Raw genomic sequence first — 20,677 nt, forward strand, 5'->3', positions numbered from 1 at the left:
TCGACCTCACAATGCACACCATGCACGCGCACCTGTCGCCTTTGCCGAATGCCTGGAGCAGCTGAATTTGCAGTCCATTCGACAATCTTCAGAAGGGATACGCTCGTTTAGCAGCCAGGATCTCCTCGGCGCTGCCGGTAAAGATACCAGAGGCGACCTGCTCCTCGTGGGCAGCGTCCAGGTACGGCAGGCAGACGTCTCTGAAGCGCCTAACTCCCTTGTACCACTGAACGTCCTCTGGCCAACTTCGCATGGCACTGGCAAGGCGACCGGGCACACCGGGCTCCTTGGCCATGGTCGGGATCGGGGTCAAATGCGTACGAATAGTAAAGAGTACGGCTCCAGACTTGGGCAGCTTGCGCAGTGTCTGCCGCTCGGACCGCATCGCGATTTCTTCCGGGCGTGTTGCTGCGGGCGGAGCCTGGCGCTCGTAATGGATGCCGTCCTCAGGCTTGACGACACTGCGCTTGACGGTGTGGTCAAAGAGCGCCTCTGGACCATTGGAGCTGTGGGACCAAGAGAGCTCGACAGGATCGTGCAAAGCTCCTTGTCCTCGCTTGCCCCTCAGAGACAGAGCCGCGGCATCTTCTGCACCGACTTTTGTTGGATGCAGCGTGCCACGGTGAAACTCGTCGAGAAGGGCAAGAGGGTCTGTGACCTCAGGGCTAAAGACTTGGAAGAAGTACTAGTGGGCGGGCAAAGGTGCGTCAGCGCTGTCGGCTCGCAGCTTCGTGGGGTCGCCTCGACACGGTGGTACCCACATTGTTGCGCTCGGCCAGCGTCGTTGGCTTAAGCTTTGTAAACCAGCGATCCATTGGCCCCATGAGACGCTCCTCATACTGCGCAACTTTGCCAGTGAGGTGGATCTGCCGCAGAGTTAGACCTAAAGAACGGAATGACGTGGGGTTAGTCTGCATCGCCGCTGGCTTCTCTTGCGCACGCTGCTCACCGATCTTCTCATCAAGGCGCCAGAACCCCGCTGCACAGATGCTCCCGCCGATAAAACGATATTGCCCCTCGGCTTCGCCCTCGAGGTCGGGTAGGAGCAGGGCGAGATCATCGGGCACGAGTTCTCCCGCCACCCGCCAGGCGTTGTCGCCGCCGAGTTCTTCCTCGTACAGCTTCCATTCCTTGGCCGGCAGACCTAGTTGAGGATGGGCGAGGCGTCGAACGCCGGTGATCTGGGCGCCGTCGTCGGGCGAAAGGTGAGAGCCTTCTGGTACCGTCACAAAGAATTGCGGGTACTTTTGAGCTAGGAATGAGGCAATTGCTCGTGCGGCTTCCAGCGAGGCTGCCTCGTGCCGTTTGAAGGAGGGCCCTCCGACGATCTGGTAGCTCGAGCTACCATACAGCTCGTGTCTAGCCTCGCGAATGCGTATGTAGGACGGGTAGGAGGCGAAGAGACTCAGCCAGTCGTGCGTCGCAATGGTCCGTAGGCCCATGGTGACCTGTAACAAAGACGTGTCAGGCGGCACTCGCGAAACGAACAGCCGACGGAGAGACTCGCCTGATAGCTCGACCATCTAAATGGCCTATACATCGCCTCCTTCTCAGCGGTCAAGTCGAACGAGTCGGGAACCGGATCCGTGCGAAACGCTTTGTACTCGTGCGCGCCCTCGCCGCCGCCGCCGTCGCGACCTCGCGCAGCCGTCTTCTCGTCGAGGGCAACGGCATCTTGCTTAAGGCAAAGGTAGAGGTGTCGGAGGCCGATGATGCCTGACAGCGCGGCAAGGATGATGATCCAGTAGCTATCCATTCTGCCAGTAAGGAGTGAAGTTCAACACAGAGGTTGCGAGCGCAACAAGATCGTCGTCCTCTTCAGATCAAGCGCAACGATGTCGTCCTCTTCAATCAAAGACACTCCAATGCGTGGTCACGCGATAAGGGAGACTGGACCGGCGCGATAACGGAGGCCCGTGCGAGTCAGGCACCTGGCCCGTGCGACGCAGTGCAGCCAGACCCAGGAGCTAAAGCAGGGTCACACTTGGATTCATAATTGAGGCTAAATGAGCGCGAGCGGAGAATAACAAGCGGGGGCGAGATACGACATCTGGCGCTCGGGTGCCAAGGGAAGTCCTCCCATCAGAGCGTCGCCGTCCGACGCTCAGGTGTCAAGAGCAGCTTCATCATTGAAGCGTCGGAATGACGCAGGGTCAGCCGCGTCTTCCTCCGTGATGACCCCGCTTTCCAACTGCTTGCGATGAAGCGACTCGAGATACGGCAAGACCGAATTCTGATAGGACGGGGCGTCTTTGTACTTGAGAAAACGGTCGGCGGAGTCCTGGTGTATTTTGAGCAGCAATTGAGGTAGCAGCGGGCTGTGCTCGAGCGCCGACAAGGGGCGACGCATAGGATGAACGCCAAAGAAGATTACGCCAGTGCGAGGCATCTTGACAAACGTCTGGTGGTCGAGGCGCAAGAGTAGCTTAGAGGCGTCTTCGGTCTGCGCTGCTTCAGGGGCGCGGCCTTGAAGATGGCAAGGTCGCACGGGCTGAGCGCGAGCGCCGTTCTTGCCGACATGTAGGGGAAGAGGTCCTGCGAGTGGCGTCCAGAAGAGATCGTCGTCGGGCTCGGTGAAGCCCCAGCTCGTCCGCTCAAAGGGCTTATCTGCGGCCATCCGCGTAAAGGATCGCTCGACGCTCTTGAGCAGCTTCTCGTTGAAATCGGGCACGGGCGAGTGGGTATCGTGTAGCGAGAGGCCAATCTTGTCGGAGAGGAGATAGAAGCCCGGGAAAGCTACCAAGCCGCCAGCGCAAATCCAAGAGCCGTCTTGAAGAGGGGCAGCGATGAGGAAATCGTCCTGTACGAGACCGGAGACGACTCGCAATGCCGATGTACCGGATTTGAGCTGACCGTTCGGGTTGTACAGATCCAAGCGCTCCTCCGTGACGAGATTGTGAATGATTCTTCCTGGTTCAATCCACTGAAAGAGGCGCGGGTATCGCGTGACGAGCCATTGCGAAAGCAGCTCAAGCAGCTCGCCGCATGCTTCATCGACGCACGGCAGAGTGTCGCACACGACAGCTCCCTGCGTCTCCACGAGCTGTTTCTTGTAAGCCAAATCGGCGCGGTAGAAGTGGTCCGGCTCGATCCAATGCTCTGGCAGCATTGGCTGATGGGCCATCGTCTGAAAGTAGGGGTAGCGAATCGTCTTGTTTGCAAAGATGTGGTCGCGCGCCGAGTGGCCGTCCAGCGTCTCCGGCGTCAGCGTCGTGTCAGGTCGAGGAGGCGGCATTCGAGGTTGCTCTGCTGCAGCGGTATAATACGAGGTCAGAGAGGGCTTTGTGAAGATGAGGGGGCTGGAACGCACCTTTGGACAAGCCTTCTTTGTCTGCACTGCTTGCGCCAGTCCCCTTGCCTCCCTGGGCGAGATACCATCGCGATATGGCATATGCAGCGTAGCAGACCAGGGCGGTCGCGGCCAGGAATACATCGAGTTGATACGACATGTTGCTCAAAGGCGATGTTGTCGTTGATGAGGAGAGGTGAAAAGGAAGTTGCGACAACGACACGTCCCCTTCGGTCGTGGAGAAAGCCCCGCACCATTTTAAGCGCACAGGGTCATGGGCCCCGGATGTCGCGACGCTCCGTGTGCGGATTGGACCCAGGAAGCGAGCGCCCTGGAACGTCACGCCGCGTCGCAATTAGCGCTCTCCCACACGACAACAACTGATCGACGCTCGAGATAGTCAGCAATCCAGTCGCCTTCGTCGCGCTGCCTTTCCAGAATGCTTATGATTTAGCTCGTTCATCTTGTTTCATGCCGCACGAATCGCGCGTGACCATGTCATGCAGGGGCTCAGCATTGCGGGGAAGGTCATGAGATCTCGAGCCGCTTGGCGTATCCCACCGTGGCAATCTCTAGCCTATCTCTTGCCAGTCCAGACAAGGATATAAAACAACGATAGAGCGACGAGTCGACGATACGCTATCGTCAAGTCGCTATCTAGCATACCTTGCTCGACACCTTGCGCCGCCAAGATAACGAGCCACGTCTTTGACTACCTCATACGCCACACATCTCCTCTCCCTCACACGACAACACCTCCCAGACTACCAGTCACACACATTATGCAAACTATCGAAGAGCCTCACACTACCGCCGCTGGACATCATGACGTCGCCTTTGACCCTGCGCGTCACCTTGCCTTTGAGCCTCCCAAGGAGCGACTGACCATGTCTCAGCTTGGTCTGGGCGACACGCCGGCGCCAGTGAGTACCTACGATACTGCGACGCGTGACGCCGCCTGACGCTCACGACTCTGCTTCATCCTTTAGTCTGGCGTTGCAGTCACCTCTCCATTCTCTCTGGCCTCGCCGACTGGAGTTCGTGAACTTCGTGCCTCGCTTTTGCAGCCAAAGTGCATCGCCAAGCACCTTGTCTGGAACGATCTAAACGGTCCTCACGCTCAGCTTCGCGGAATGGCGCCTCACACCGCCAAGTTCATCTACGACTTCTGGACGCACCCCGAGACGATGCGCGCCCTCTGCGAGGCTGCCAATGAGGAATTGGTTCCGTTCTACGACTACGAGATCGGTTCCACTAACGTGAGTGATACGCTGAGCTCTACAGTCGTTTCGCCACGCGTCAAGCTAACCAGCAGTCCTTCACGATCGCCAGTTCCAAGTCCCTGCCGGCAAGGAGCGAGGCCAGTACATCAAGTCCCTCTCCGCGGACCCCTTCGCGAACGCTGGACGCGCTAGCGCGGGCAATGCACAGTCGTCTGCCTCATCTGAGGACACCGACGATGCTCCCCCTGTGGTCGGTTTCCACCGTGACGCGTATCCATGGGTCTGCGTGCTCATGCTGTCCGACGTCTCGGGCATGAAGGGCGGGGAGACGGCTCTGCGAATGGGGTCGGGCGAACTCTTCAAGGCTCGAGGACCGGCCCTTGGGTCCGCTGTCATGATGCAAGGCGGCTACATCACGCACGCCGCACTGCCAGCTCAGGCAGTACCCGGTGCTAGCAGCGAACGCATCACCATGGTTACGGCCTTCCGCAAGCGCGACGCCTTTGGATGGAAGGACATCTCAAACTTGGGCAACATTCGCACGGCCTCCAACTGGAACGAGATCTACGCACAGTGGGTCGTCTCCCGACTCGAGGGTATCCAAGAGAAGGCCGCCGGCTTCCAGCGAGTCCTTGAGGCGAGGCGACGCTACGTTCAGCAGCGTTACAACGACGGATTTTTGCAGGCGCCCATCATCACTCATGACGAGGTGCTGCGCTTCAAGGAGGAGCTCGATGAACACCTCCAGCGCGCCCTCGATGAGATGAAGCCCTACGGAGACCCCACTGATCTCTGGACGCCGCGCTTGCCCGGTGTTAACAGTAACGCCAGCCTCTAAGCCACTCATCACCGGCGGCTCACTCGTGCGCTTGACGCGCCCATCATCAGCTCTATACCTTCTCTGTCAATGTTTCTTTCTCAATCTCTTGACGCTATTCGAATTCTATCATGCTTGTGACAATATCTCGCTGGACGCGCCTACAGATTCTCTTCTGGGGGACCGCGGTAGACCTTCCTCGCGTGAACAGCGTACCATATACCTGCAAGCCCGCAAAGCCCCACAAGCACCACTGACGCATAGTTCATCGCAACACTCGTGGTGGGCAGCGAGGTTGGCATGCAGAAGAGGACGAGCTCGAATAGGATCCACGCAAGGCTGACGACGTTGTTGACCCAGCCCAGAATGGTTCCGGGGCACCTGAAGCGAGCCTTGGAGACCTGAGCCCGTCCGTTGGCCATGGACAAGACAATGGGCACACCGTAGCTGAGAGACAGGGCAACGACGCCCACGGACACAAAGGCTGTGAACGCGCTGGTGCTCCCTAGATTGATGAGGCCCAAGAGCATTTGCACAACCGTCAGAACGACCAATGACTCGATCGGGACTCCAAAGTGCGGGTGGATGCGCGACAGCATCGACCCCATTGGCGTCCCAGCATCTCGCGCAAATGCCCAAAGACACCGCGATGCCGCTACGGTGATGCTCAGCGAGCAAAAGAGCGTGATGACGAGGACGAGGAAGGTCAGCGCGAGGCCTCCACCAGGCGAGTCCATGACGGTGGCGTAGATGTAGGGCAGCGCTTGCGAGCCGGCATTGGCAACAATGTCGGCGGGTGAGGGCATTGTGAAGCAAATGGGCATCACGAAGAAGAGGCCAGCAATGCCGCCGACAGGAATGCACAGAGCAATGGCCTGAGGCAGCTTCACCGCCGCGTCTCGGCATTCTTCTGCCATGCTCGTGATCATGCCAATTCCTGAGAACGTGTACGCGGCCTAACGTACGTGGTGTGGCGCGGGTGAGCTGGCGCCATGGTGAATCTCATGCACATGCGTACTCACGGGCAGCAGTCCGATGAAAAAGGTGAAGCCTCCCCAGCCCGCCAGCGACTTGTCGTAGTTGCCCAAAGCTTGCGATATTGAGCTTCTGCCAACGCCCGCCTTTACAGAGAGGGCGATGAGCGTGACGACTATGGTCACTGCTGTAAAAGCTGCGCTGGCGGTATCGACGTACGGCAGGATCTTATTGGCAAAGACGCACAAGACCAGGCTGAAGAGACACACGGCGTAGAAGATTAACAGCAGCTGCCATGCTTCTGCCGTAAAGTCGGCATCGTTAAGGGTGATGCAGGCGCTGATGAGCGACGCGAACCCGAAGTTGACCGAAAGCGTGATTGTGAGGTTGCCGATCAGCCAGATCCATCCTGTCTGGCCGCAAGCAGCATAGAGAGAGAGCGGTGGAGTGAGCGGTGGAGTGAAACGTGAGCGTGCGGGGTCATCGCGCGGCGGGGTCACGCGCCTCGTCGGACTGACCGGTGGCATAAGCAGCTAGCGCACGGTGTTCCTTGGCCAACTGAAAGCTCCAATAGTGTGGTCCAGCGGACGTCGGCCAACGCGAGGCCAGTTCCGCAAGAGAGATGGCCACGCACTCGTTGAGGATGCATACAACGATCCAGCCCACGAAGATGGAGAGCTGGCCTCCGCCGTAGACAGCAGAGAGGATGGTGCTGCCTTGGCCATATGGGATAGCAGCGATCGCAAGACTCTGAAAGAGGAGGGTGAAAAGACTGCGATTGCGCCGAAGATTGTGCTCAGGCTCATAGCCAAGCTGATGATGCAGGACGACGTTGTCGGTGTCTGAAGCGTCTTCCGGGGCGCGGTACGATGTCAAACTGGCGCGAGGCTTGTCCTCGACGCTGCTAGAGGGTGTCTTTTCCTTGAAGTCGGGCATGATGTGGTGCGCATAACGCGGCTGCGACTCTGACAATGGTCGCAACCGGCGATGCTTTTGAATGATGGTGCCCCAGACGCCTTATCGCGTGGCCTCGGCAAAGGAGCCGCGCTTATCTCGACCCGTCGCACTATGCGCCCGCGCTAGCCGTCCCGGTGTCCGATTCAGGAGCTCACGAGTTCCCGCATATCAATCGAGATAAGTGTGAAGACGGGACCAAGACGTCTCTTTCCTTTAGTAAAGCCTTTGCGGGATGACTAACCGTTTCGCGCCACGCGCTATCGACGCGAGTGTCCGCCGCAGTCTCCCGCGACCCAGCAAAAGCCGCGCCCATTGATGGGGATCATCATGAGGATCATCGTCATCGATCCCTTCGTGGGCAAGCATTCCCCAATGACTGGAAATACTCAGCGCAGCGCCATCGTTTGCGTCGCAGTATGCGTTTGCGACCAAGCTCCCCTCTAGACAACGCATCTCACTCAGGGCCAGCGAGCAGACACGCGTAGAGAAAGGATCAATTGCTTTCAGACATGCTGAGAAAATCTGAGCAAGGGGAAAGCTCTGCGCATAAGCATGGCTATGGCATGAATGGCCGCGGTGCCAGGACGAGAGTTCTGCCCTTGACGATGGGCCGGCGTTGCAGCGTTCTACGCAAAGATGATACCGCCTTGGAAACGCGCCGGCGAAGATGAGAAGACAGGATGCCGCTGACGGTCAGCGAGCGAGAAAGGGCAATATGACCAGCTCGCCCTCTCACTCGCCGATGAAGCTGTTGTCCTTGAATCCGACACACGTTTCCCCCTTACTCTTCCTGTCACTGGACATCAGGAATCCTGTGTCGAGGCGCAGCTTGGACGTAGGGTAGAGCGTATGAAAACAGGTACACTCAAAAGGGATGCTGATCTTCGCACTACGGGGCCCAGTGACAGTAATGTCGTTTCCATAACAGTCGCTGGTTTCGCGCGCCGTCATGTTCAGAAAAATTGGGGATCAGCCCGCTGCTCAACCTTCCGCTTACTCTCGCGCCTCGCTCCCTCAAGGGAGACGCCCTCTCACTCACGGGTTTCCGATGATGAAACAGCCGCAGTACCCCAGCGTCACATCCTCGGCTCAAGCTGTAGGCAGGTCAGCTGTGGCGAGCAGGATCAGGGCGAGCGTGGTGGCCGCCACGAAGGCGGTGTCGAGCAAGTCGAAGTACATAGAGCGTTGTCGTCGGAGGGAATGGTTGGCTGCAAGGGGAGGAGGGTGTGGTGGAGGGAAAGAGGGAAATCGAAGTAAGGGGCGACGAGGCCCCGAAGGGGGCCGATCGACAAGTCAGCGCCGCCCATCATGCCCCGTGCCCTGGCTGCTGCCTTGTGATGGCGCCAAGCAAGGATGTCATGCCGGTAGAGAGGCGACTGATGGAATGGCGGCTTATTGGAACCACCGTCGCTGTGATCAGCGAGTGCAACGACAGGGTTGCAGGGTATTTGACAGATCTTTGGTGTGCGCGAGTAGTAAAGCACTCGCTGAGGTGGGGATCGAGCACGACGACTCAGAGGCAGCTGCCAATTGCGTCGGTCCACTCAGGTATGCAAGGAAGGAGACACGTCTTCGCATTTGAGTCGTGTATCTCGACGAGAGCTGTCGAACAGTCTTCGCGAGGCTGCGAGGCGTAGGAAGAAGAAGGAAGAAGAGGCAGGCGACATCGTAGCGCGAACAGGCGGGAAAGCGGAGGTTGTAGAGGTTCGAGCCTAGAGAGACGAGATTCGTCAGCTCGCGACCGTCCTCTTTATCCTCTTTGCGCCCTCTGTGCTGGAGGTGTGAAGTCGAGAGATGTAAGGCAGGAGCAAAGCGAGAAGCTGATAACAGAATGATCGCAATGTAACGAGGCAATCAGCGCCTCGTCCCCTTTCCGAGCCACGTCCCACGTGCGGTCGACGCGGCGGACAGGGCGCTACTGGTGGCCGTCGAGCTGCGCAGCGAGGAGACGGGACGATCACAGTCAAGATTGCCGTCAATGACGCTGCAGCGAGGGCCCATCGACAGCGGCACGCTCGACAACGACACTCACTTCAGAGAGCTCGCCGGACACTAGGGCAGCTCGATGGACAGGCTCATCGTCGCGTTCCTCAGGCTCAAAGGCTCCTTCGATGGCGCGCTGTGGCAGACAATGTAAGGGAACTGTCAGACAATGCAGTCTCGGCACCGCGCTCACGCTCTCGCGCCCACTCACAGCAGTGGCATCGCTCTCGTCGTCGGCCTGTCCCCTGACGGCGGGAGGCCACTTGCACTGGCAAGAAGCGGTCACGCCAGGCTGGTAGCAGATCCACTGGCACCCGCGGGGATCAAGGCCGACGAATCGCCCAGCGACGGACGCGTCTTCGCCGAGCTTTGTGGGCACCGTAAAGCCACGCTCCTCAGCCTTGCTGGACTGTTCGGTGGTGAGCTATGCGGTCATGAAACGAGTATTGCGGTCAGCGAGAGTCTGTCCGTTGCTTCGCTCACGGCGCGCTCGCCACCACGACGCCGTGTCCACTCACGCCATAGCGGGCAAGGGCAGCCTTTTGCTTCTCAAGTCCTCTAGCGCCGGGGATCTGCTTGCATTGGCAGAGCCCTTTAGCATTGGAATCTCCGCACATTGCATGGCACGCGTGACTCACGTGGGCAACCTCGTCCTTGTCGAAAGCATCCCCACGGCCAGCAGCATTGACACTCTCCTTGACGGCGCGCTCACTTGTCTCGAGCAACTCTTCAAGATTTCGCTGTGCGGAAACGGGCAGGTGAGGCAGAAAGGTCCTCGATCAGGTGACGTCGCAATGCTCGCGCCTCGTACGGCGCTCGCACCGACTTACAGCAAGGTTCTGCAGATCCTCGTCTCGCTTGGCACCGTCTCGTCGAACGGGAGGGTCGGCGCAGTAGCATTTCCGGCCGATGCCTTTGCCCATGCACTTGAGCCTCTTGCACGAATTCTTAGGGGGCGTCTCATCGCGAGCGTGCCAGAGAGAGCTGGCCGAGACGCCGGACGCTTGTTCACCCCGCGCCACGCCCTCATCTCGAGACATGGTCGCCGTGATGGTGTGGGGAGGTGGGTCGAGGCAGAAGCATGTCGGCTTGCGGCCGTCGGAGTCGCATTTTAGGTTGTCGCATCGTTTTTCTAAGAGAGCGGGTAGAAGGTCCCTCGCCCTAATCAGGGGCTTCGTGACGTCGCGCGCAGAAGGAGGCTTGTGAGGAAGAGGGCCAGGACCGGGGCCAGGGCGAGGCTGCATGTACGACCTGGGGCAGGAGCAGTGGATCCCTTTGCTGGCGGTGACACACGTCGGCTTTGGGCAGGCCAAGGCGTCAGGCTTGCTGCGAACAATCTGCGCAGGACGACGACGTGGTCCATGATCAGCTGGGGCCGGCTCACTCGCTCTCGTATCGACTCACGGCGGCGTCGGCTGAAGCGCACGTGCAAGAGGTCCATCCCGTCTTGCTCTTGGAGCATGAAGGCTTCGCGCAGGACTTGACGTCGATGTTGTCGCGTTCGAAGGGCATGAAGACGTCGAAGCTCTCCTCGATGGCACGCTGCGAATGAGTGGTCGCACAACTTTAGCGGTGCTCGGGCTTGCAGATTGACCTACTGGCTCACGATGTCGACGTCACCGGGGTCCTGGCAGCCACACTTGATGCCAGTGGGTATCGGCGTGCATACGTGCTTCTTGCAAGGCTTGGTCGGCTTGACGGGCTTGGCTGGAATCGGTTTGGTATGGTTGATGACGAGCTCGCGCACGAAGAAGGCTGCAAGGACGGGAGGGTCATCGCGCGGGGCGAGATGGTTGCCAACGCTGAGCATCCCTCGCTCGAGAGCAGGAGGGATCTGCGGGATGTCAATGCCATGAGGCACCGTCGTCTGGGTGTTCTGACAAGGGGAAACAGGCGCAGATTAGGGCAGCCAGTCACGGCGCGAGGCCTGGCGAGCAACACTCACTAGGTCAGGGGTAGGCAGAGCATTACCCTTGCCGATGAGGAGAGAGACGGCCGCGAGGCCAGCGAGTGCAGCGAATGTAGAGCGCATGGGAAGCTTTGGTAGTTCTGGTGGATGGCTGTGGTGGGGAGGACAGTGGCAGCGATGCTCTTATAGGGCGCTGCACGTTGCCAACTTCCTTTCTTTCGTCGTGGACATCGCATTGCATTGCCTCCGCGCCCTTGACCCGCTCATCGCCACCGGCTGCGCACTCTGCCGCGCGGCTATATGGTAGTGGGCTGCGAGGTCAGGAGTTGGGTTGATGTTGCGCAAATGGAGCGGCGCGGCAGTGGCAGTGACCGAAAGCTGTCGATGGGAGCTTTGCTTCGATTCGTCGCTCGCAAGGGGACATATCGTCGATGTCCGTGTGTGTGCGCATGTGAATCCGGCACCTGGTTGAGGCGCATCTACGGCACAAACGCGTCACGGACTACCGTGCTGGCTTGCCTACGTCACCTTTTCACGTCCGGCCGCGCCTGTTTTGCTCTACCATTCAAACTCGTGCCTGTTGCTCTTGTGGGAGACTTGCTCCCACGGCGTGCGAGTCGAAATGGGGGAGAGGAAGAGGGCACCGGGTGTCGCCCGACCAGAGGAGCCAGCATCGAGCCCAAGTGGTATGTCTCTGGTCACGGCGTAGCTGGCAGTGCCGTGGTGCGAGGCAGAGAAGAAGCTGTTAGACTCCTCGAGAGCCAGAGCCTCTAGGCGGCGAGAGGCGGCAGCACGAGGAGCTACCGCGACCGCGCCGCAGCTAGCAACACGAGAACGGCCGCGAATCCGCAACCTCATGACTGGCGCAAAGAGGTAGATCAGCGATAGAGACACCAAATTAGACGCAGCATCATACCGAGAGACGCCCACAGGCAGGGAGACGCGAAGTATTCGAGGCAGTGAACTGCTCAGCTTGGCCGCTCAGAAGAGGCGCGTCAATACGGCTCAGGCCGTGCATTTGCTCGCGCCAAACCAAGGGGAGGACCAAACAAGTGAAGGCTAAGGCCCTCTCGCCGCGACTAGGTGTGACGCCATTGAATGCCGCGACGATAACGCGTCACGCTTGGAGGTCCCCATATCAAGAGAGCGACCATTCTTGCCAAGAGACTCCATCACAGGTCTGAGAAGGTGAAGAGCACGAGGGCACGGCGGCCAAAGGTGATAGATGGTTCAGGGCCCAGGGAAGCGGAGGCTCCAGTGGACGTCGCTGAAGCAATGATGGCGTGAAAACAGTGTGGGCTTGTTGTTACGCATCGATCGCTGCCTCCGTCTGTGATTGTGCGGTGAAAGACAGAAGAAAGGCTTGCTCATTCTGTTGACGCTTCACGCTCGTCTGAGTTTCAATGGGCTGGGCGCGCTTCGACGCCCACGGGCAGCCAAGGCGGGCGGGCAGTCTTTTGGCCGCCGAGGGCGGCAAGAGGAGAGAGCGGCGACGGCGACGACGACGAACACGACGACGACGACGACGACGTTTCCCCTTTCGTTGACTCCTTCACCACCACCACCAGCCATCCACGCCCTCGGGACCGCTCCCTATCATCGTCATCACCACGCGGTCTTCTTGACGACACTTTCACGCCGCAGAGATCGCTACTTGACGATCACCAAAAGGCTGAGCGAAACTCGATCGCCCTTGCCAAGGTTACCTAGGACAACGCCGAATCAGCAACCCTCATACCCACTGCCCCCTCCTCGCTCGCTCTGCTGAGCAAACAAGCCACACTCTTTTCCGTGCCTTTCCCTCTTCACCGCATCACTTTCGCTGCCTCGTTCGCTAGCTATTCCATTCCCTATACGACAAGATGTTCGACACCAGGTGAGTCCGCCAGATACCCGCCTGAAGACATCGCGCCATTCCCTCCTCTGACTCATCCTTCTCACTTGCCCCGCACACAGCCTCCTCTTCGCCAACAAGATCCTCTTTGTCACTCTCATTCTCGCCGTAGCATCATGGCTCGTAGCCTTCATTGGTCAAGCAGCAGCTGAGGCGCATGACACGCTGCACCTGGGTACAGTCTGGTTCGGCATCTTCGTTCAACTCTTCCTCATTCTCGGCGTCGTAGCCACCTTGGCTACCGACTCCATCGGGCTCGTCCGCCTACAGGTATCTGCATGGACCATCGTTGCCCTCGTCTTTGCGGTACAGGGCATCAATTTGGGCATCTACGAAGATGTTGGAAGCTACAGGGCAATGGCTGCGGGCTACTTTGTCCTAACCATCGTACTGGTGCTCTGGCTCTTCTTCTTTACCGCAGAGGAAGGTTCTCCCATCTTCAACTTCTTCTACTCCGTCGGCGGCGGCTTCCCGATGAGCAGCAGCGGCCGTCGTCAAGGCGGTGGAGGCATGGGCGGCGCAGGGTCGAGCGCGGCATCTAGGAGTCAGATGAGGATGGCCAGCGGTGGAGTTGGGTCAGGCGTTGGCAATGGCTATGCAAATGGCCTCGGCGGCGGTGCTGGCGGCTACCAGCAGGCATATGGCCATAGCCCATCGACGGCTGATGTCACCTCGGGCGCAGAGATGGGCAAGCCGTACGGTACTACCATGGGTGCTGCGGGATCAGAGCTCGGCGGACACAGCCTCAACGACCATCGCGGCATGGGTGGCGGCGTGAGCTCGCCCAAGGTTGGCGGCCCTGCCGGTACAGTGGACGGTCACTCGACGACTGGCGGTGGTGACCCTGTGCCTGGCTACGGGTACAAGGCGAGGGCCCTCTACGCCTATCAGGCCAATGCGGATGACCCGACGGAGATTTCATTTACCAAGGGCGAGATCCTCGACATCGTGGACAACTCGGGCAAGTGGTGGCAAGCGAGGAAGGCCAGCGGCGAGACTGGTATCGTTCCTAGCAACTATATGCAGCTGCTCTGAGCGAAGAAGCACCTGCCGAGGCAAACCATCTGGACCGCCATCGAGGCTGGCGCTGGTCTGGCTAGACGACTTTGAACGAAGTGATGAAGATCGATACCAAAGCTGGGTGTGGGGAGAAGCAGGCGCAGCAGGTGCTGGCAAGACGACGTACAGACTCAGTGAAAAGTGAGGGTCGAGGCTGGGCTTCGCAACACAAATATCTGGTCTCGACGGGCACACCACTGGCATTTCATCCTCATACGATACTCTCTCCATCAACGTCACACATTCTCTTACTTTCTTTTCCATCCCTCCGTGCCCCTCTCATCCTCGACGCTTTCATAGCTATTGTACTTATCCAGCCAAGAAATTCTCTTGCGATTGCGAACCTCTTTGATCCACCTCATGCCATGCCATGCTATCCTCTCACTCGAGGACACGACCCCGCTTTTTTCTTCCCTTGCTTGCGTGCGTCTATTCGCGGTCGCCATTCATGGGCTGCCGATGTTCGCGGTGACGTCCGACTCGACTCCCGGCCGGCCGCTGCTCAACTCAATTCGAAAGTGCACCAGAAGCGAGCGGCGGCGCAGGCCAAGAAGCTTCGCAGATGCGCAGGATGCCTGTCAGACATTGGCGAGTGGAGAGAGGACGATGCACTTCTTCTTGCTCATCGAAAAAAGGACTTTCAGGTCTCGAGAAGGTGTGTGAGACGAAGAAGCCGACGCAGCTTCGCTCTTCACCCTTTCCTGCATCTTGCCTCTACTCTTTCTTCTTCTCTACGGTCTCCTCACTCGACCCATCCATTCGTTTATCTTATCTTATCTAGCCGTCGTGTACCTCAAGCACATCATGGTCGCACCTCCCGCTGCAGCCACTCTGCGGACGATGCCGAGGGGAACGGCTTCTCTCGCAGCATTGACCAGACGCGGTGCTGGCATCGCTCCATCTATAGCGAGGTCTACACCCTCAGCATTACCATCATCGTCGCAGCGCTCCCTACACTCAACAGCTTTGCGCTCCTCCGACCCTTACCCGAAGGACCCTCGACAGCGCTTCACACCTCCTTCGCCCTACGTCCCGCTAGAAGCGCGACCGCTGAACATGCCATTCATCCTGCCGGACGGTTCGCCTGCTCGAGTAGTCGAGAACGACTCACACGACATCCTGTCCGTCTATGCTGCCATTGGCGGCGGATCGAAAGACGAAATCATCGCGAGCTTTGAGAGGCAAAAGGGTCACAAGGCTCGGGTGAGCTTGCATGGCGTGGTGCAGGATTCGCGTGCCCAGAGCGAGGACATATGGAAGCTGCGTGTGGGACCGAAGGCGGGAGGAGATGAGGTCAGGGCAGCTTGGATCGCTGTGTATGCCTGTGAGTATCCGCCGGTACGAGGTGGGCTTGATGTGTCCCCGATACCTGAGTATTGACTTGCCCTCATGCTACTCGTCCCGTAGTCTGGCTGCGCCGAGACCCTTACGAGCGTTTGCCGATCTCCATCGTCGACTCTCCCCGTCTTCGCAGCTACATGATCGCAACGGGTCTCGGCTTCCAACCACCCGACAGCAGCACAGAGGGCCACCTCCTTCTAGACCGCAGCGCCTTCTATCAAGGAGCGGGAGCCCCTCTCGACCTCTCTTTCCTCCGCACTCCCGAGCCGCAAGGTCATCAAGACTTCGGCGTCCCTCTAGCCTCTCCCTCGTTCCCCTCCATCCTCTCCTTCACCTCCAGCCAGTCCCCAGCATACTGCACTACTCACCCTCTTCGTCCACCGAAGCCCCCTGTTGGATCACTCCTTTATGCGCGATACCAACCTAGCGTCTCAAGCCTGTTCCAGCTTTACCACCTAAATGCGGAGGACCCCGCTCACTTCGAGGCGTACGCCCGCTGGCAGAACTCGGATCGTGTCAACGTTGGGTGGAAGGAGAGAGGGTCGGATGAGCATCACCTCAAAACGTTGAAGGGGGTAGAGGAAGACCCGCACAAGATGAGCTTCATGTTCGCCTGGGATGGAAAGGTAGCGGGATACGCTGAGGCATCCTGGAACATGGAAGACCCAATGGCTCCCTTCGTCAGGAGCGGCGGTGGCAACTACATTGGGCCTTGGGACCAGGGAGTTCACATGCTAACTGGAGAAGAGTGGGCAAGAGGTCGCCACCGATTCGTAGCTACCACTGTCAACTTGAGGCACTTCTGCTTCCTCAGAGAGCCGCGAACAGACGTTGTAGTGAGCGAACCGCGCTACGATCTAGGGATTGTCAGCCTCCATCGAGCGTACTCGCCTGTAGAGAATATGGGCGAGGCCGAGCTCCCACACAAACGCACCAATTGGCTCCGTCAGCATAAGGAGAGGTTCTACAAGGAGGCCGGCTTCTGGTGCTAAGGAGGCGGAGTGAGAGAGGAACGTTCAATGCGGCTACGAGTAGGAATGTCATTCGGTTGCGTAAAGTCTATTGGTTGGCATGTCATACACACATACTACGCAATGGAATCGCACGACACTGCCTCTCATCGACCCTTGAGCAGATGAAACTGTGCATTGGTAGATGAATAGATGCGACGTATAAGGAGGCCAATTGAGCTACAGCTGGAGAGCGGCAAAAACGCGATGGACGAAGAGAGTGTAGGTAACGATGAGACAGACTAGGAAAACAGTGTGATGATGCTGAAGAGTGTGCCGAGTAGCCGAACGCAGAGATGAGGTAAAGTCTCGAATGGACCGGCGATACAGGATGAGCGGAAAGGAAAGAGCAAGGAGGAGAATGGAGGTGGAAGGAATGCAAAGGAGCGATCGTGTTGTTGCCGCAGTCCATCCGGGAGGGTCGCTCGCCCCCTCAGGTCTCATCGTCGCTGCTACCCGCCTCCTCTCACAAGTTGAGAATCGACTTAGCATCCAACGGCAGCTCTGCCATCTTGCAGCCCAGATGCGCCTCCAGCGTCTTCAACATCTCTACATCTCCGCCCGCAGCACCGCGCACCGTAGCAGCTGTGACCACGTTGATGCAGACAGAGGGACGCGCCATGCTCCCAGCTCCGGCGCCGCAGGAGAGCTTCTCCTTGTACTCCTCGACTGAGCGTGGCAGGTCGTAGAAGAGGAGAAGAGGCACTTGATGCACCTCACGCGGGAGGACGGGGGTGTCAAAGGAGATGAGGGCTTTGCGCTGTTGCTTGCCTCCTGCTCCAGCTCGGTGCAAAGCACTGCCCGCCTGGCTACCTCTCTGCGGACCGAAGGAGCTCATCGGGCTGCGGAAGTTGGCCAAGATCTGCTGGCGAGTAGCTTGCGCCATATCGCGATGCAGGGCCAGGGCTTCAATACCGCGCGTGGCCAGCTTGTACGTCACTGCCTCGAGCGCGCCGGGTGAGCCGACGTAGAGCACGCATTGCTGGAATTCCATGTCCTCTAGTAGGTCGGCAATGACATCGAGCTTCATCTCACTACTGGTCGACGAGGCAGACTTGGTGTCTGAGACGGCGATGTAGAGGTAGTACTGACGGAGGCCCTGCAAGGCGACGAGGGTCGGATCGGGAGCCGTTTGACGGGCGAGAGTGTGGGTCTGCGTCGAGCCGAGAGCGTTTGAAGGAGTCGAGCGGTTGGCATGAGAGCCGTCGCCACCTCGACTGCCGCCGGAGCCTCCACCAGCATTGCTGGCCGGATGCTGCGTGACCGTTGTGCCTTCTCGGCGGACGAGTACACGCACGCTCTCCCGTAAATGGATGCTCTGCGCAAAGTTGATGACATCCTGCGGTACCGTGTTAGAGAAGATGGCCGTCTGCCTCTCTGTCGCAGCTGTTGGGGAGCCGAAAGGCGATGTAGGGCCTGATGAAGATGGAGGAAGGCCAGAGTGAAGGGGAGAGTTGCCGATAGGCGAGGGAAGAACGCGCAGGAGCGTGCTGATATGGTCACTGAGGTTGCGCGCAATCATCTGATCGACCTCGTCTAGCACTACCATGCGCACATCGCTCAGATTAGCCTGCTTGGCCAGGCACGTCATCAGCTCGGACATGCGCGATGGCGTGCCAACAATGATGTGCGGCCGAGTCTGGAGGACGGCCTGAGCGTCGCTGAGTGGATCGGGGCCAATGCCGGCAGAGATGTGTACTCGCACGCCTAAAGTTCCGCCAAGTCCGAGAGCCATGCGCTGAGCTTGTGTAGCTTGATCCACCGTTGTGGTCACCATGATCACGAAGGGGCCAGCCGTCTGTGCTGCTGGTGAAGCGGCGAGCGGTGGGCTGCGCAGAGTGTTGAGCACTGTCTGTAGCGATGGGATGACGTACGATGCGATGCGCTCTTGCGTGGGCGGGGCTTGTGCAATGATGTCCGAGCCACGCAGCAGGAAGGGCAGTGCGCGTTGCTGAATTTTATTCGGTGGACCAAGCCCGTACTTGAGCACCGACCGAAGTAGATCCGGCTGGAGATTGAGATGGTCCCACTTGGTCACGACGACGTTGGCCTCGGGAGGGGCCATCGCACCGCCGAGCGCGGCTTGAGGGTCCAGGGAGCTGCCCCCGACGCCGCTCATACTCTCCCTCCTAACGAGAGCCGAGGGATGAAGGGCATGCTGCTGCTGAGTGTGAGATGGCTGCTGCTGCTGCTGCTGCTGCTGCTGCTGCTGCATGTTCGAGGGCCACCTTCGATCGCCGCCGCCGCCGCCACCGCGCTGTTCGTTGCCCCAATTGCTCCTCGAGCCTGGCCGCATGTTTGACCCACCAGGGCGGGGCGATGGGCCACGATAGTCAATGGGCCCTGTAGGACCTCCTCCATTCCAGCCAGGCGACGCCGCCCCCTCATACCCGCTAGGACTCATGCCCGTCGTCGCCGTGCCTGCAAAGCTGCCGAGAGACAGCTGCGGCGCGGCAATATATGGCGCCTGCTGAGCGAGGCCCTGCTGCTGGGTTGTACCATTGCCATGCCCATTGTTCAGACCCAGGCCGGCAAGACTGTTGTTCGCGCCGCCAAGCCCACCTCGACCTGGCCCTCCACTGCGCTGCTGCTGCGTTGTGATCGTCATCAACTGCTGCACGCTGTTGCTGAGCACATTGACCTGCTGTCCAAGTGCCCTCAAATCGTCTGTGTTGCCGGGGGCGCCCTGCAATTGTGAGCCCACACTGCTCGCATTGCCCTGGCGCTCCCTCTCCCTCTCACGCTCCATCAACCAGCCCACGTTACGAGCCACCGACGTGAGCCCGCGCGTCATTTCGTCCATGGCCGCCTCGATGCTCGCCAGGCGGCGCTGCGGCTCCTGATCTGCCATAGCTGAAGGGGTTTGCCCAGACGAGCTGACCCGGAAGCGCGACTGTCCGTCATGTCTCGGCGGCGACATAGGACGTCCGACGCTCCTGTGGGATGCTCGGGAGCTGTTATGGTTAAATCGATCGATGGACTGCGATGCAGAGGTGGCGGCGTAGGCGGGAACGGCGGGCGGTTGCTGCGTGGCCGGAAACGGGTATCCTTCTGGAGACGTCTTGAGCGGGAAGCCATGATTGTCCATGTTACCCACTCCACCCATACCGGCCGAGGTCACACCCGTGCCCGCCGAAGGGCTGAAGAGGGTCATCTGATCGACGTTCGTGGGCACGCTTGCGATGCTCGCAGCACCCGCGCTGCCGTCCGAGAACGTTCTTCCAGGGAAGCCCGGACGAGGCTGCACGAGGAGCGGCTGGTCATTGACGGTAGCCGGGCCTGCCAAGCCGGTTGGACCACGGTGACTTGGAGATGCTTTGGCAGCTGCCGCTGCGGCTGCGGCCGCCTGGCTGCGCTGCTGAAGCTTGCTGAAGTCGAGGCGACTGGCAGGACGCTCAGCAGGCGAAGCAGTGCCGCCATTGGGCCTGGGATCGATTACTTGATGCATGCCAGGGAGTGGTCGCTCCTCCCATGGTGACCGCCGACCATTGCTCTGATGGGAAAGAGCAGACGCAAAGGAGGGAGACGAGGAGCGGAATGCGTGAAAGTGATTGAATGCGCCGCTGGCATCGTTGCTGTCGCCCCCAAAGCCAAAACCAAGGGAGAGCGTTGATCTGGGTGATGTCGAAGCCAGGCCGCCAAAGTCATTTGTCGCTGGTACAGCCTTGTCCGGGGAAGCTTGCAGCGCAGGCGAACGATGTCCTCCAATGGTGCCTACCGAAGGCGATGGTGCTCGAGGTGAAGGCGCTCTGCGTGTCGGATCATGCTTTGCTACTGGTGGTGCGAGCGAGTCGAATGTGCCTGTACGTCGAGTATCTTGTGAGCGATCATTGGCGTCGTTGACATCTTCGCCACCTAAGGCTGACGAGCCCATGAAGGACAGCCTGGCATCGAGGTCCTCTGTCGAGTCTGCGCGAGGTGACGTCTTATTCGAGTCGGTCATAGTTGAGGTGGAAAGAAAAGAGCGTGTGTAATAAGGGCGAGGGGTGGTCGAGCGCGCTGCCTTTCCAGAAGAGCACCTCTGCTACGATGGTATGGGTTTTTGGGATGATGTCGTCGGGGGTTGCGATGAGATGGGAATCGGCTTCGTCGTGGTTGAAAGGATGAGTGATCACGACGAGATTGGCACACAGGAGCAGCCAGCCTCACGACGGACGGAGAGAAACGACTTTTCGCCTGCCCGCTCACCTCGAGTCGAGTCGTCGATGCGCGCCTGCTGG

The 20,677-nt window shown here is 59.2% G+C and overlaps 9 protein-coding genes across 9 annotated transcripts; 3 read left to right on the plus strand and 6 right to left on the minus strand.

Moving 5' to 3' along the window:
- Positions 1–88: 88 nt before the first annotated feature.
- On the minus strand, positions 89–1,442 carry BDZ90DRAFT_257945 (hypothetical protein; the record flags this gene model as incomplete). Its single annotated transcript, XM_025508014.1, has 3 exons — positions 89–685; positions 762–883; positions 950–1,442. 3 exons carry the CDS (start codon positions 1,440–1,442, stop codon positions 89–91), a joined length of 1,212 nt encoding a protein of 403 aa, XP_025365506.1.
- Positions 1,443–1,956: 514 nt separating this feature from the next.
- BDZ90DRAFT_229882 (hypothetical protein) lies at positions 1,957–3,450 on the minus strand (the record flags this gene model as incomplete). Its single annotated transcript, XM_025505258.1, has 2 exons — positions 1,957–3,246; positions 3,311–3,450. Coding segments are annotated over 2 exons (1,282 nt in total), but the record flags the coding sequence as incomplete, so codon positions are not given.
- A 341-nt stretch (positions 3,451–3,791) lies between these two features.
- Positions 3,792–5,477, plus strand: BDZ90DRAFT_277317 (hypothetical protein). Its single transcript, XM_025508996.1, has 3 exons — positions 3,792–4,212; positions 4,279–4,548; positions 4,622–5,477. The coding sequence occupies exons 1-3, from the start codon at positions 4,072–4,074 to the stop codon at positions 5,348–5,350; spliced, it is 1,140 nt and encodes a 379-aa protein (XP_025365508.1). The 5' UTR covers positions 3,792–4,071; the 3' UTR covers positions 5,351–5,477.
- BDZ90DRAFT_229884 (putative amino acid permease) lies at positions 5,358–7,358 on the minus strand. Its single transcript, XM_025505259.1, has 3 exons — positions 6,823–7,358; positions 6,352–6,713; positions 5,358–6,285 (listed from the first exon to the last, which is right to left on the minus strand). Exons 1-3 carry the CDS (start codon positions 7,238–7,240, stop codon positions 5,491–5,493), a joined length of 1,575 nt encoding a protein of 524 aa, XP_025365509.1. The 5' UTR covers positions 7,241–7,358; the 3' UTR covers positions 5,358–5,490.
- A 1,651-nt stretch (positions 7,359–9,009) lies between these two features.
- Positions 9,010–10,667, minus strand: BDZ90DRAFT_27224 (hypothetical protein). Its single transcript, XM_025508770.1, has 6 exons — positions 10,075–10,667; positions 9,883–9,984; positions 9,763–9,819; positions 9,456–9,668; positions 9,294–9,380; positions 9,010–9,194 (listed from the first exon to the last, which is right to left on the minus strand). Exons 1-6 carry the CDS (start codon positions 10,486–10,488, stop codon positions 9,177–9,179), a joined length of 891 nt encoding a protein of 296 aa, XP_025365510.1. The 5' UTR covers positions 10,489–10,667; the 3' UTR covers positions 9,010–9,176.
- A 749-nt stretch (positions 10,668–11,416) lies between these two features.
- On the minus strand, positions 11,417–12,496 carry BDZ90DRAFT_229889 (hypothetical protein). Its single transcript, XM_025505260.1, has one exon. It carries the CDS (start codon positions 12,009–12,011, stop codon positions 11,712–11,714), a length of 300 nt encoding a protein of 99 aa, XP_025365511.1. The 5' UTR covers positions 12,012–12,496; the 3' UTR covers positions 11,417–11,711.
- Positions 12,497–12,679: 183 nt separating this feature from the next.
- BDZ90DRAFT_236239 (hypothetical protein) lies at positions 12,680–14,459 on the plus strand. The gene is made up of 2 exons (XM_025507292.1): positions 12,680–13,029; positions 13,110–14,459. The coding sequence occupies exons 1-2, from the start codon at positions 13,016–13,018 to the stop codon at positions 14,080–14,082; spliced, it is 987 nt and encodes a 328-aa protein (XP_025365512.1). The 5' UTR covers positions 12,680–13,015; the 3' UTR covers positions 14,083–14,459.
- Positions 14,460–14,725: 266 nt separating this feature from the next.
- On the plus strand, positions 14,726–16,574 carry BDZ90DRAFT_229891 (hypothetical protein). The gene is made up of 2 exons (XM_025505261.1): positions 14,726–15,430; positions 15,514–16,574. The coding sequence occupies exons 1-2, from the start codon at positions 14,911–14,913 to the stop codon at positions 16,437–16,439; spliced, it is 1,446 nt and encodes a 481-aa protein (XP_025365513.1). The 5' UTR covers positions 14,726–14,910; the 3' UTR covers positions 16,440–16,574.
- BDZ90DRAFT_229892 (hypothetical protein) lies at positions 16,485–20,624 on the minus strand. The gene has a single exon (XM_025505262.1). It carries the CDS (start codon positions 20,398–20,400, stop codon positions 16,924–16,926), a length of 3,477 nt encoding a protein of 1,158 aa, XP_025365514.1. The 5' UTR covers positions 20,401–20,624; the 3' UTR covers positions 16,485–16,923.
- Between the last annotated feature and the right edge of the window lie 53 nt (positions 20,625–20,677).

This window comes from Jaminaea rosea (genome assembly GCF_003144245.1).
Source record: "Jaminaea rosea strain MCA 5214 unplaced genomic scaffold BDZ90scaffold_1, whole genome shotgun sequence".
NCBI lineage: Eukaryota > Fungi > Basidiomycota > Exobasidiomycetes > Microstromatales > Jaminaea > Jaminaea rosea.